Here is a 15,653-nt window from a genome sequence, read left to right on the forward strand (position 1 = left end):
AATGACTACTTTGGTTCAGACTTAATTTGCTGAACAGAAAATTGCAGCAGCTGAGAATCTGATTGACAAATAAGCCTGACATCTTCACTTTGTGTTGGCAGTGTTGGTTAGAGTGTCAGTAGCAGTTTCAGACACAAATTTCTGAAAGGCAAGATCCAGCATCTCTGCCACTCTGAAATTTCCTATCTGGTTCAGCTTACATCACTATGTAGTCCTTGTACGTGTGCTGTGGCTGCCTTAGTGGGTATATCATATAAGGCTGAGAAAGGGAGAAAGCGAACTATTGGAAAGAAGATAGTAAACCGAATGCAGTGTTTAAATGGTAACATCTAGTTATAACTAGTTTCTCTTTGTTATTAATAGGTGTTTCTGTAATTGTAGGCATGAGTTGCTAGAGGAAGCCAGAAGACAAGGTTTGCCTTTTGCACAGTGGGATGGGCCTACTGTTGTTGTGTGGTTGGAGGTAAGTGGTGCTTCCAAAATAAATAATTAACCCCCCCCTCATTGTACAGACTTCTGAAGAATCTAAGGTTTTGGAGCCAGGAATGTTTTCCAGATCCTGCTTACTTCCTTTTTTTTTTTTTTTTTTTTGTGTTTCAGCTGTGGGTTGGGATGCCAGCCTGGTATGTGGCTGCTTGCCGAGCAAATGTGAAAAGTGGTGCTATCATGTCAGCCTTGTCTGATACAGAAATACAGCGTGAAATTGGAATTAGTAATCCTCTGCACAGACTGAAGCTGAGGCTGGCCATTCAGGAAATCATGTCACTAACGAGTCCATCTGCCCCTCCCACCTCAAGGACGGTAAGGAAAGTGACCTAGCATTAAACATCTTTTAGAACCATTAGAATTTCCAAAAATTCTACCATAACCATGTAACTGAAAGGACTTGAGCTTCAAATAAGAATTTCTGGAAATATTACATTGTAGAGGAACACATGTTTTAAATATAGGCTGTTTCTTCCTTTCATGGAAATTAAATGAAGGAATAACTACATTGTCTTTCTCAAGGGAAAGAGAAGTATATATCAGTGTAAGTATATAATCCAAAATATTTTGAGTACATGTTATTTGCTTCATCTTTTGGACTCAGAAGAATTTATAACCCAGATGAAACACACATGTGCATACAGAAATTTGTAAAGTAGTTGGAGGCTCTTTTAATCCATGTATAAGGCCGTTAACTCCAGATAATGATACAGACTACATAAACTAGGAGCCCACCTGTCTCTATACTATAGTAAATTTAGACACTTAAGGTTAGCGTGAATTCCCTCTCATGAGTCTGTCTGCTCTGCATTCTAAAGTTATTTCTGAGATTCCTGGGGTTACGTATTAGACTACAAATGCATTTTTCGGATTAGAGCAGAGTCAAGTGTTTGCCCATTAATTACATCAGTGTAAGCTGTTTATCTCATTCAATTTTGTTAATATCTTTGAAGAAAAGTGATCCATGTTAATAGGCTTTTATTCCATGCCATTACTTTCAATAGATATACCTATACTTAAGACTTTAGAAACCATTGCTTTTGCCCATGCCTGCTCCTTACATGTACCGATTGCTTATATGTTCTGCAACCTTTCCTCTTTGTTACTGCTTTCCTTTCACTGGATGGGATTGGTTCCCTGTGGGGTCATATTAGACCACGGGAAATGTCTGGGTAACACATGAAGAAATGGAAAATCTTACAGCCACACAACAAACGGTTAGTTTACAGTGTTGCCACTTCTGTTCCTTAGAGTGCTTTTCCCACTTTCTGAACATTTGAATCAAGTGCCTTTTGGTCTTTTTTTCTTTTTCTTTTTTTTTTTTCCTTCACATTAATGCATTAAAATTGTGGATCATTGCTTCTTCTAATTATTAACCTTGTAACCTGCATATTGATAGGTTTTTTTTCCAGAAGGGGAAAAAAAATCAACATTGATAAGATCGTAAACAAAACTCTTTCTAATCTGTAAAATGGAGCTCTGATTTAACTAATAGACAAATTCAATTATTTGTGCAGAAATTTCTTCTCTCCAAAAAACTTAATCAGTAGATGGGTTTTGCAACCTCTCATATGAAATAAGTGCCTTCTATATTTTTTTACAATGCATGATGCTTGCTTTATCTAGACTTTTTGGTATGCAGTAGACTTAGAGTCTTGCAGTGCATCTTTAACTTTGATATTCTTACTAAACTTAAATACTAATATGTATGTGTTCTTTTGCTTTTCTAACCACGTAACAGGAAGATGAGGAGGGAAGCTGGGCTCAGGTTGGAAACTTTATGTAATATTATAGACTATATGTAAACTGTCACAATAATTAGAGCATGAAAGAATCTGTTTTTCCTTTATAGCAGTTTCTCTTGGTGACTCTTGGTGTGGCTTGGGGATTGGGAGAGGGGGATACTACAGGCTTATTATCTCTGTATAATACATGCTTGGAAGATACACTTCTATATTTCGGCAATTTAAATATTAGAATATTTTCTGGAACTCCCAAGATTTGGTGGTTCATCATTGAAAACTTGTGAAATACTTTGTTACATAGTACATGACAAAAAAGCTATGCATAAAGATTTTTAATAATAGGGCTGTCAGGGGGAAGAATATTCAGAAGTCTTTGTTGTCATTATTTTTCAGCAATATTTATCCTCTAGCTTATGAATCACAAAAATGTAGTTACTCTTTCTTAATAAGCATTGTTGTATTCTATGCATTGAACATACTAGATCAAATTTTAAAATTATTTCATGACAAAGTGTGGAGCGTTTTGGTGGGGGATGGCTCTCTGGGAAGCCAGAAGTTCAACAAGAATATCTGCCATGTGCAGAAAGTCCCTGTTCAACCTGGCCGCTATCACAGGTGTGCTACAAGACATACTGAGCCTAGATAGTTAAGCAGATTTCTGTGCACTAATTCTGTAATCCTCCTTGATTAATTGTTTTCCCTTAAAGTGGTGACAAATCCTAATTGTATCTTCAGGTATTGAGATAGTTGAGTATTTTATATAGGGATATAAACAAAACACAGGCTTTGCCTGTGACCTGTATCTTTGGACAGTATAGTCTCTTCTTGCTTGGCTGCCCTCCAGCCTAAACCTGTTTAAGTCCCATTAACTACATCTCAGATACTCATGTGCAGATCGTCGATGGTAACAATCATAGCTTGTCTCTCTGTTAAAAGAGTAACATGCTCTTTCAGTCTGCTATCTAGCGATGGCTTGAAGGAATGCATTTCTATGTGACCTTGCTCCTTTCTAGAAAAAGCTTCCTCTAGAGGGGAAATAAAGCTTTTGAATTTTAATTGCGCAGTAAAAATGAATTATTACCCTTGACTTTTGAAAAAAAAGAACTGCTGGGTTTTGTTGTTCAAGGAATGATTAGATGCGTAGTTTCAAACTCCCTTATTTTTATAAGTTTTCTCCAAAAAATGCCTGATTTGCTGGTCAAAACTACAGTGAAGGAAGTGGGGTTTTTGTGGGTTTGCTTGTTTGTTTGCTTGCTTGTTCTATTTGTTTGGGGGTTTTTGTTTTTAGGATAAGGACTAGCATTTAGAATTGCTTTTTCTTCAGTAGTGGGTTTTTATCTTTTTTTGCTTACTTGATTGGGATCACTTGCTGAAAACAGTTAAGTATTAAAAAAAAAAAACCCTGCAGTTGTGTTTTGTTTTTTTTATATCCTGTATTTATATGGTCCTGTGAAAAATAAGAATCCCCCCCGCCCAGTTTTCAAGAGATACAGTTTTTTTAGCATCTTAACAAAATGAAATTCTATGGCTCTTGCTATCAAAACAGTAGATTAGTCTTTTTTATTAGTTTTTGCATATTTTTTCATATTCTTCAACATTAAATAAAGTCAGTTTTACTTGCTGATCTGAATATCTAAACTTGCTTTTCTTCATGAGGTTGACTTCTTCAGAAAACATACATGTAGTATTCAATTTTTTTATTTGCTTATCTTTACAGCTTAAGAATTAAGTAAGCATTGTTTTATGTTTTACTTTTTTCTTTAAAATATGTTGCCTAAAAAAGCTTTTCTCTTATTTCTCATTTTAATAAGCTTATTCATTAATCTTTTAAAAACAGACGTTAGCATATGGTGATATGAACCATGAGTGGATCGGCAATGAATGGCTCCCTAGTCTGGGGCTCCCTCAGTATCGCAGCTATTTCATGGAATGTCTTGTTGATGCTCGAATGCTGGATCATTTAACTAAAAAAGATCTGCGTGGGCAACTTAAAATGGTGGACAGCTTTCACAGGTAAATAGATTTAAGTTGGAAACCTAACTTACAATAAATGTTTCTGTATCTGGTTTTTTCTAAAAAAAATTTTTTTTTAAACAGAAACAGTTTTCAGTGTGGCATTATGTGCCTACGAAGACTGAATTATGATCGAAAAGAACTTGAAAGAAAAAGAGAAGAAAGCCAGAATGAAATTAAGGGTTAGTGCATTATCTTTATCTTGGTCTGATTCTAATGTGTTTTCACTGATCTGCCTCAAAAATTTATTGGAGGGGAAAAAAAAGGGCATTAGAGGGAGGAATTATTTATAAAATATGAAGTGTTGAGGAGATGTGTCTGGATGCAGAACCCAAACAGTGAATCATGAAACACATCATTAAATCATTCAGTCATGCAGAGATGTGCTACAAATGCAAACATTTTTGAAACTCTTACTGCTCTGAAGTTTGAAACAAAACTAAATGTTTTAGGAGAATGAAGGTTTTCACAGTATTTTTCCCGTAGAAATTTTGTCCCCTGTCTAATACCAGAAGTCTTTTCTGACATCTTAGACTAAAATTTCAGGGTTACCTTCTGCAGAATTTGCTTAGAAGGCTCTATGCTTGCTCTTCCCCTTTTAAACTGTTGATACCTTTTGGTGGTTATTCTACTAATTGTGCCTGAGAATGTTCCCAGGAATTGCAACTAACTGGCATGAAACAAGCCTGTGTTGTGGCTGGTAGGCTTTTTTTAGCCTCCTAAATGGTATGGCTGCATCTATTGCCTATAGGGCGTAGCTCCTTGGAACATAAAACTGTTCAATTCCTCCTGGGAATTGTTTGGGAAGAATGCTAGTTGACACAAGCCAGAAACATGCTGTGGATCATCACAACAGTTCGATTGGTATAGGCATTCCTGAGTAGTGTAAAAAAACCTACTAGTACGAACATAGTTTTTGACATTTGGGCTGAACCTGTAAATGCTACTCTACAATGTTTTTTACTTGAAAAAGTTTGAACATAAGAGCATACTGATTGTTGAATTGTTACAGTAAGAAATGCCTTCCAGCAAACTTCTATTATGTTTACTTTCCACTTTAAATTTATGACTGTGGAAGGGTGCAGTAGTATGCATACACAAGCTGAAGGTAAGTCTGCATTACTAAATTGAACACCTTCAGAACTTAAAGGTAGACAAGATTATAAAACTAATAAATAATAAAGTTTAAACAATAATAAATAAAGCTTTCTGTTCAAATTCAGTAGGAAGTGGATGAGAAACTGCTACAAGACTCTTCTCTTGAGTAGTAAAATTTTTTCCCCAAATATTTAACCTGTCTTGCTTGAGGTCCAAGCCCCTAAGTGGCTGTGTAAAATAGAAGACCCTGTCTTCCCCATCTGCATGAACACTATGCCCAGCTGAACTTGTCTCATAACTGTGACTGCAGCCTCCCTCTAGGCAGAGAGAGGAGATTGGGGAAGGACTATTCCTTCTGGGTGCAAGGAAAACAAAGGATCGAACACGGAGCAGTGCAGTCTTAAGCATGAAGTTTTGTTGCCAATTCAGAGCATTTCACGCACACCAAAAAGGCAGGGGCAGATTAGATCGCAACCTAAATGTTAAATAACAAAATTCCTTGAGGGCTACTACTTAACAGAATTTATGATGAATTGTGTATATGTGAAAATCAGTCTTGACACCAGTATACAGATCAAGAAAGGACTCTCTTTTATTTGTTCAGAAAAGTGTGTCATATAAATTGGGCAACTTTTTTTTTTTTCTCCATAGATGTCCTTGTCTGGAGCAATGAAAGAATGATCCATTGGGTAGTGTCCATTGGTCTTAAAGAATACGCGAATAACCTTATAGAGAGCGGAGTTCATGGTGCACTTGTGGCCTTAGATGAATCATTTGATTACAATGCATTAGCTCTCTTATTACAAATACCCACTCAAAACACACAGGTAAGCAAGAAGTAGTTACTTGATGTCTGATAGGGTTTTTCTCCCCTCTAGGAAGGTTAAAAATGGAACTGACTGGTTTTCTTCTAGGTAAGTGCCTGTCTTTCTATTCCCAGCTCTAGAAACTTTAGAAATGGAAAGCTGTCCGTTATCCTGTAAGAAAAAAACATAGAACTATGCTTTTCTTACTGTTTTGTAATTGTTAGTAACAATTCTGGTTGATAAATCTGCTTGAACAAAAGATACTGTTTGAATATTTTCCTCATAGCCCATCTTCACAACAATTAGTGTAAAACTCATCAGTTTTATTGTTTGCTAGTTTTTATTCTGAAATAATTAAGTTTGAAGCAGAAATCAAGAATTTTCATATCACAACAAAGGGAATGGGGAGCTGTTAAGTCTTCCTTAAATTTTTAATAAGTTACAACTTAATCTGAAATTAACTTTTCATGTACTAAGTATGTTTATTAATCTGATAAGAGGTTATTAAACAATTTGGGTTATATTACATTTTAAAAATTACTATAGGTTAATAATTACTAATCTTTTGGAATTAACTTCCATTTCTTTTGTACTACAAACTTTAGGCTCGTGCTGTTCTGGAGAGGGAATTTAATAACCTTCTTGCTTTGGGCACTGACAGAAGACTTGATGAAGTAAGTTACTTGAGCTGTTGACCCATTTTATGGTACTGGGAACTTTATCAGAACTGTTAAGTGAAAGAATTTAGCTTGAACCTCTTTAAGCTTTTTATTGACAGAATAGCGGTGGAAATCTTAACTTGAAATTCTTTGTCTTGGAAAGTTTTTGAATATGGCAATTTTTGTGTATTTAGGTAAGGTAACATTGAATATGAAAGTATTGAGATGATTTGCAAGTTTGTTTTTCTGTAGCTTGGATGGTTAAGATCTAATAGCAACACTTTGGGCTGAATCTTCTATCTAAAATGTGGGAAAATTAGTGACCAGTGTTGCAGATGAACAAGCTATAATAAAGGCACTGTATACCATGCTTCAAAAGTTTGTCCTAACGAGCAGTATTTCAAATAATTTTGAGTGTCTTTCTTGAAAGCTTGTGGTGTTAATATCTGTTGTTGATACCTGTTGATCCTGGTATAGATGACCACCAGGTATGTTTGCACATCAGAGTAATTTCTATTGGGCAGTCTGTGATCTTGCAGTGTATAAACTTCATTCAAATGTAATGAGTAGAAAACCAACAAACTAGGTGTGAGACTTCTGTAGACCCTGTGAACCCATAGTATAAAGGAGAGAGTGTTACATCTTTAACCTTTTAAGTTGCTGTAATTTAAGTTGGTGTGAGGAAGAGCGCAGGGGAGTGTGAAAGTGCTGACTTAAAACAGCTTTTGGATCAATAAGGTGAAGCATATACCAGTATGCTGAAGCAGGAGGCTGCTATGACAAACCTTGATTGGTTTTTTTTGTTCATCTTTTGCCTAATGGACTTGTTTCACCCCTTCTGTGGCACATCCTGACAGCTCTGTTCTCAGTATGCATCCCTACTAAGGTTTTAATAACATCATCAGAAAGCAGCTTGATAGTTTTCCAAGGTATTTTTCCTTAGGGATTTCAAACTGCAAGAGGAGGAGTTTTGAGGGAACAGATGTTTGCTGTGTTCTAGCAGCACAGGGCAGTTTGATCACAAAGATCTCCTCAAACAATGAGGATACTTGTCTTCTAATTCTAAAAGGGGATAAATTTTAGGTAAAATGGCATTCAAAGGATCAAACTGTTTCTAAAGGCGAGGCTGGCAAATGGAGATGCACTATGGGTGTATTTGCATTGACACAATACCTTCACTGCAAAAGACATTTTTGGAAGTGGGACTTAAACTGTTGTATTTTTGAAGTGGAATATTACTTCAAAGATGCAGATGCATTAATGGGGGGAAAATGCACCTGGGTAATTACAAGTTAAGTTTACCTAAGTGCTTAAGCAAAACACTGCACAGCAATATAGTTTTTAATACACTTTTTTTTCCTCACTGTCACTTCCTGTAATTTGTAGTATGAGAAAGCACAATAGCTGTATCATCATTCCTGTAAGACAGAATTGAAGGTTAAAAGCAATTGTTCGAACTAAGAAGCCTCTATATGTCAGTGTTCCCAAAGCAGCTTTTATGATCTGCTCCACTCTTCATATCCCCTAAGAATGAGTGATGTGACACTTATGAATTACTGCAAATCATAAAGTACAAACATTTGAAGTACAAAACATTTTCCTAAATGTGCCAAGCACGTGAATTTCCATAGTTACTGAGCTGAAGAGCCTACACTCTAGCAGGTGAACACAGATTGTTGCAAATGAAGACCTCTGCTGCTGTTGCACCTGAACCATTCTGAAAATCAACTCATTTCAGCAGTGATACATTTACTTAAGAATGTCAGTAATCCTTTTAATGTCAGTAACAATCCTACATTTTTTGAATTTCTAATGATGTTTATCGATATAACAGGATGATGATAAGAGCTTTAGGAGAGCACCTTCATGGAGAAAGAAGTTTAGACCAAAGGACATAAGAGGTTTAGCTGCTGGATCAGCAGAGACTCTTCCTGCAAATTTCAGAGTTACAACCTCAATGTCTTCACCCTCTATGCAGCCAAAGAAGATGCAGATTGATGGTATTGATCTTGTATTATTTTAAGCATGATGCACTTTTTTGCTTGAAATTACAGGGGAATTAAGTTCAAATTACCTTTTTTGCTGCATAAAAGCATCTGCCTTGTGCATGGTTGTATATATAACACTGTGTTTAACCATAGAGTGCTTTATAATTTCAGGAAGCTGTAATAGATGTGGAGTTTCTTTATACTTCACTGGAATAACAAAATGAGAATTATAGTTAGAAATAAATTTATGTTAAACTAGGAAAATAATATTACATTTTAGTAGAAGTCTTCTAATCACGTGATGCATAATTTCTAATTAGCAGCAATTAGACCAATGTAAGTCCTACTTCTGAAATGCGGTAAAATACATTCAAAAAGTATGTGAGTAAACTCTGTTGGATAATTTTGAGATTATTAAAACTTGAGTAAAAGGTGCATTACTGCCCCTGCAGTGGTCACTTAAGTATTGATCGTACTTGAAATCACTACTTCAGTTATGGCTGTGTACTTAACGATCTATATGTATACGTGTGCATGTGCGCACACACAGAGACATGTATTAAAAAAACCAACCCAAACACCCCACCTGGAAGTGGAGGTTGATCACCTGTTACATGAGGTATCTTGTCTGTTTAAAAACAGTCTCTTTAGTACCATGAGAATAAATTTTCACTTGAATTTGGTTTACAAAAAGCAAGTAAAAATAAATGGAAAAAGTATTTAATTGGAACAGACAGGATGAGCAGCTTCCGCATAATCTGTCAGAGTTGTCTCAGGTTCTGAAAATTGTATTTATGAGTAAAGCTCAAAGAAACGACCTTTGATTCTGATGTTACTCTCTAAAATGTGAGCTGTTTTAAATTTTAAATAGTCACTAGCACAAAATATTTTCCAGAATTCATGTGGAAAATTCTGTAAGTTAAAATAAGTGAAGTCTTTACCATGTAGAAACCCCTTTCATTTCATGATATAAAAAAACCAGAAAAATATATACACTATATAAAATAGGAAACAAATTACTTATAAAACTACGTTTGCCAATTTCTGTGTCCTAGTTGGCATGCAGATTTTCTTAGAATTCTTTTTGTTAGCCACTGAAACTGGAAGTGGTTAATATATAAACTGTAAAATAAATTCTGCTTTTCTAACTTGTAGCCTTAGAGTTGGGTGAGTACAGTAGCTGTAATCACATTGCTGTGATGTTTTTTTTTTTTTTAAAACTAACATGCATGCTGTGTTCTGCATGTCTTCCCATGCTTCTTGAAATAGGCAGTGTATCAGGAACACAAAGATTGGATTCTGCTACAGTAAGGACCTACTCCTGTTAAAGCCTTCTCCTGGTGAGTAAAGTTGATAGGTATAATAGTAAAGCAGCTATTTATGAAATAAAATGTCAGGTATTTTAATACAGTGAATTTACACAGTTATGAAACTGTTTCACGTTTTCAGGGCAGATTGTTATATTGAAAATCTGGAGATTATTTCCTACAATGAAGACTGAGTGTTTTAAATATTTACTTTTGTAAAGGTTGTATTCTTTTGAGGGTTTGTTTTTAAGCAGCCTCAAAAAGGACCCATGCTACATAGCTATGTAGAAAGTGTTGAAATCAAAGGTTGGCTGAAATGGCTAGTGAAAGTGGGGAGGAGGGAAGGGAACTAAATTAGGCATGTAAAGGAAAAAAATAATTTAGTGTGTGACACTGTAGTTCAGATTATTGATCTTTCAGAGTCTTTGCTTGGTCAAAGTTATCCCACTACAATATACTTCAATATTGAATTGTTATAGGGGTAATTGCATAGTTCTCCAATTCTTGGATACTTCACGCCACTGTGATTGCTTAGGCTGTCTGGTTGGATTTAGCTACCTGCAGCCTAAATTTGAGTAGCTGTGAGCAGTGCTGACAATAAGGCAGCTTGATAACTCAAGGGTGTTTAGCACAAAATACATATATTCTGGCTTATGAATGATTTTTCTTCAGCCTCTGATGTAATTTCTCGCGGAACAGTATTTCTCATTTTGCAAACAAGTCTGGAAACTAGATTTTTTTTTTTTTACTATATTGCATTAAAAAAAAAAAATCCAGTGAATCTTTTTGTCGCTAGCCGGTATCTTCTGTGGGCTATAAATTGCCTGTTTCTTCTGCTTACAGCTTCTTTCCCTTCTTACCAGTAACATCCCTACCTAGTAGGGATTGGCTGTAATATTGGCTGCCTTTTCTTCAAATACTGAACCTTTTTGCATATACAAGTTTAGTTCCAAAGAGCTCTTACGTATGAAATGTTGAGAAGGGAAATTCTTGCACGTAGCAACTTGGATCAGGTGGATCTGTCAGTTCATAATCTCAGGGCTATCTTAAAATCTTTTTAGTTTCAAGACGTTGGAGTTGTAAGTCTTGCCCTCCCCCAAATTCTCCCCACCGTTCCAGGATTTTCTACAGTCAGATGACCTAGGATAAAAATCTAGGAAGTAGAAATATTTGACCTCATGTGCTTTACTTTGTGTTGCAACTGAAGATTACAGAAGGCAATAAAATTGTATACGTCATGGCATGGCAATAATTCAATGCATGACTGCTACACTACTGAGCTGTTTGTGAGAAACTTAGAATGAAATGTTTTTAAAAAAACTGCTAATGGATTTTGTTTGTTTTTTCTTTTTGTGTGTTTTTTGTTTTGTTGTTTTTTTTACAGTTTACCCACACTATTTCTACCGGTGATATGCAGCATTTTGAACATTTGGAACCCTTAACCTGTTAATACTTGTTAAATGGACACTTTGAGATATTTTATTACAGAGTTTTTAATTAGCAAATAAATTCATGAGTACTATAGAGAAAATATTTTAGAATCTAAATGTTTCTTATATTTATGTGACTTCTCATTTATATAGTTACTTACTTTTTCTGTTTCTATTCAGTCTACAAATCAAATCATTGCTGATTTTTATTCTAATTTTAGTCTTTCCAACTGAATGTACTGTAATGCTTGTATGTATATGTCCCTATAAGTAATATAGGGGTTTTGTAAATTATGCAGTTACTGTAATTATCATTGTTTTTTAATAATGAAACTGAAGGTGAAAAGGATTTTAATACCTTTGTAAAAGTATCATGACACCAAGCAGTATATATTTTGTCTTTTGAAAATGTTAGCTTAGATCTGAAAACAAGTCCAACTTTTTTTCAGGTTAAACATATGTTGTTGTAGAAGGTATGGTACATGATTGTTCTTCTTTTCAGAACTGTACCTTTCCACAAAGAGGATTTCTCAAGTAGTGGGAATTTGTCTTTATTTAAAATATAACTTGTTTTAAAAGCTGAGAGGAACTATAACACTACGGAACACGTTTTAGAAGTGATTGACTCGGTCATAACACTCTCTGCTGTATTTGTATAGTGTATCTTCACAGTGACTGAAAACAAGCCATAAACCAAGACCTGGTTGTTTTTTGGGTGTTTTTGTTTGTTTGTTTTTTCCTTAACTGAGGAAGATAGACTTCATAATAATTCCTGGTGATAGTCCACAGGCCACAGCGAGTTTTTTTTGTCCTAGATCTTTTTGATTGAAAACACTTGTGGAAAGATGCTGGTGAAACTAGTTTTAATGGACCAATCATGAAGCACTGCAGTCTCATGTCAAATGAGTAGTGAAAGATGAAGGGTACAATGGGCTGAAAACTAAAGCAGTGCAACTTCTAATAAAGGCCTTACTTTTCTTATGTAAGTCATCTTTTGTGTTTTGTAAACTTGTTCTAAAGAGTTGTCTGGACTTTAATTTTGATGGTTGTAGCCGTTTTGGACTGTATGAGTAGCAAATGTATCCAACACTTGTAAATGGCATATTAAAAAGCCAGCAAGGATCTGTTCAGATGGTGCATTATTTATTATGCAACAATATATATAGCATGTCTTTTTTCTTATTTTGTTTTCCACTTTTAACTTGCTTGTAAAACTGAAATTCATTGTTACTGTTCTGTTTTTCTATTAATCTTTTGTGTATTTTCAGATTATGTAACAATATGTACAGTCTACTTTTGAACTATTTTTATCACAGTATTATTTATTGCTTTCTTTCAATAAAGTACTGATGCATTTTCCACTGCCAATAAAACACTATTGAAAAGCTAAGATCTAATTGTATGCAGGCAGATACTTTTGCGGTGAGTGGATATTGCCAATAAAGCATCTTAATGATTGTTTGCTGCCCTGTAGACCTTGTTTCAAATGATGACTTTTCTCCAGTAGAAAAATGTTCCGTTAGATGTGACATTTTCTTTGGAATAGTTCAAGTTCACATGCGTTAATCAGTTTTTGAAAACCAGTTTTCCGAAGAAAACTGCTTTATTGCCTACTTCTGCTCATAGTTAGAGCTATGATTTACTTTTAAAAATAGTAACAAAAGCTATCACACAACTTCAGTGTATTCTGGTCCATGTGATGAAGATTGAAGTGCTGTTCTATATAGCAGCAACAGTTGCTTTGTTAATAAAATGAGATTATGACCGTAGTGGTATTTGGGAAGAAATGCAGGAGTCAAGGGAACCAATACAAAATTGGGTCACAATAAGGCTGTTTATGTCAATTTTAATATATTTGTAACCCATTTCTTGTGTAGAAGAGAAGACAGAAGGAAAAAGTTACAGAATAATTGAAGCAGTAGTGAAGCATATTTCATCATGTCCTCTAGATCAACAGCAGGATGTGGAATGCATGGAATGGAGAAATATTGTGATTGATGCTTTAAACATTGTTCAATAATGCATCTCTTTGTCTAGCTTGTCTATATGAGTTGCTATCTGATCATTTGCAGTCTCTTATATTTTCAGAGAATCTATCTTTCTAGAAAAAGCGAAAATGAAACTGCAGAAGGAGATCCTGACTCACTGTTCAGCTAAACTTCACTGTTTAGAAGAAAATTGCATAGACGTTTCTGGTCACTGATGTGATAGTAGGTGTTCAAAGTCATGTATTGTTGCTTCTCAAAAGTGAAAACAACGCGGAATAGACTTGTAAAATGTGAAAATAAAATACGTTTATTATTTTAAGGCTGTAAAACCTTAACTGTTATGGAACAATGGAATTGACATGAGAGCTAGAATAAATGAGTGAAATAGAAAAAGCTTTCACGAACTGGCAAAACTGTGTGTTGACTTCCTTCGGAATTATACAGCAAAGCTATCCCAGAGAAATAGAGAAAAACACTTCTCACTCAATTTTAATAAACCCCCCACAGAAAGAAAAACATGCAAGTGCATGTGTAAAAGGCATATGGGTATGTTACCGTAATCTTTAAATAAAGCTTGGTTCAGTACAACTTTTTGTAAATTGCCAAATGTCTTTAAAGGCTTTATTTGGAAAGAGTGCTATAAAAATTAAAGTCCGTGTTTTATCTGCAATAAGGAGATGGTAGAATTATCTGAGAGAACTTTAAACTTGCAATTTTGCATGTTTAGAGGGCAGGGAATCTCAAAACAGATGTTGTAACTTACTTCATCTCCGTAAATTAAAAGACAGGAAGTTGCTTTTGCATTGTCTTATGGACAGTAGTGATTTATCATGCCAAAACTCAGAGTAGAGCACATGTGAAGTAGTTCAAAGCGGAATTTATGCTTGGAACTGGGTACACTAAAGATTGGGAGGGAGGGGCAGCTAAATTAATATTCAGGTAAATAAAAATTGACACAACATAATGTTTGAGGAGTGATATTTTTGTTGAAATTAAAGAGTTACTTTGCCTTTAAAAGGAAAGCGTTTTCACATCTTGATAATTCCATTTTCAGGGTTGCAGTTTTGGTGCACTGCTTAAACTCGAAGTTATTCTAAATTTTATTAATTTCATTTTTTGAATAGTAATTTAAAAAAAAAAGAAATTGTAGTCTAATTTAGGTAGCAGCACCTTGTAGTTTTATTTGGCATGTAGGAATGGATGGATGAAAAGTGATATGTAAATACCTGTAAATGTGCCGAAGGGCACAGCAGCTGAGCCAGGAGGAATGCCGAAAGGATCAAGGTTCTCTGAGCCTGCTTTCTTCTCTAGCAGACATCTTTTTAAGAGTGAGTTTAGCCCAATTTTTAAAATATGCTGTGCTCGGTTTATAGGGTAAATTGCCCTATGCTTAATACAGGAAGAAAATAATTGAGCCTATTTACAGTGTGAAGTGACTGTGGTTGGCTTTAGGTGACTGGAGGTAGCTGACCCACTAAGACTGGGCATGAGTCATGTTCCTCTCCCCAAAACTTGTGAAACTGGTTCACCTGGATTTTTTTATCTTGCCATTTATTACAGATTGAATTTGTGTATTTATTTGTAATATTTTTCGCTAGAGCTGTCATTCCTTGGAGTGTTTCCCCTCCTCCAAAAGATACACAGTAACAGTGGGCAAACAAATACCTCCTAAAGTATCAAGGCTGCGTTTCAAAACCCAATTATTTTCCTCCTGGCATCTGTTTAATTTAGACACCGTGTGAACAGTCACATGTGAACCTTTTTGCCCACGAGCGAAGGAAACCCCCTCAAGACGACGGTAGTCGCAATTTCCAAAACGTGACGGTGCAAAAGTGAGTATTAAGATGTAAAAAAATAAATAAATTTTCAAAATTCTGCCGTAGCCATTTTTAAACTCCTGCCGGTGCATTTCTGAAGGGGTAGCGCTCCGTCATCTACTCCTCCCCAGCGCTTTTAAGAAAGACGGAAAGGACCAGCGGCAGTATGGATTGAAAAATACATCTTTTTTTTTTTTTTTTTTTTTTTTTTCCTGTTTAAACGCCTTGGAGCAACGCTGCGTGTCGATCGTCCCGCTCCCCCCGCTGTGCCCGCAGCCCTCCCCGGCGGCCGAGCGGCCTTACCCGCCGCGGGGAA

The 15,653-nt window shown here is 35.5% G+C and overlaps 1 protein-coding gene across 11 annotated transcripts in view; it reads left to right on the forward strand.

Annotated features, from left to right (window-relative positions):
* The window catches only part of PPFIA1 (PTPRF interacting protein alpha 1), a 60,450-nt gene extending 46,359 nt beyond the window's left edge, over positions 1 to 14,091 (forward strand). For 2 of the 11 annotated variants that reach the window (XM_075048271.1, XM_075048279.1), the window contains 10 exons: positions 364 to 463; positions 601 to 801; positions 1,641 to 1,703; positions 4,069 to 4,244; positions 4,329 to 4,426; positions 5,994 to 6,169; positions 6,754 to 6,822; positions 8,642 to 8,807; positions 10,065 to 10,135; positions 11,487 to 14,090. In XM_075048271.1, coding sequence (XP_074904372.1) covers positions 364 to 463; positions 601 to 801; positions 1,641 to 1,703; positions 4,069 to 4,244; positions 4,329 to 4,426; positions 5,994 to 6,169; positions 6,754 to 6,822; positions 8,642 to 8,807; positions 10,065 to 10,123 — 1,108 coding nt within the window. In that variant the 3' untranslated portion in view covers positions 10,124 to 10,135; positions 11,487 to 14,090. Of the gene's footprint in view, positions 1 to 363; positions 464 to 600; positions 802 to 1,640; positions 1,704 to 4,068; positions 4,245 to 4,328; positions 4,427 to 5,993; positions 6,170 to 6,753; positions 6,823 to 8,641; positions 8,808 to 10,064; positions 10,136 to 11,486 lie in introns of all 11 variants that reach the window. The other 9 variants (XM_075048272.1, XM_075048275.1, XM_075048280.1 and 6 more) reach the window with 9 other exon arrangements.
* Positions 14,092 to 15,653: the final 1,562 nt, after the last annotated feature.

This window comes from Buteo buteo, chromosome 16 (genome assembly GCF_964188355.1).
Source record: "Buteo buteo chromosome 16, bButBut1.hap1.1, whole genome shotgun sequence".
Lineage (NCBI taxonomy): Eukaryota > Metazoa > Chordata > Aves > Accipitriformes > Accipitridae > Buteo > Buteo buteo.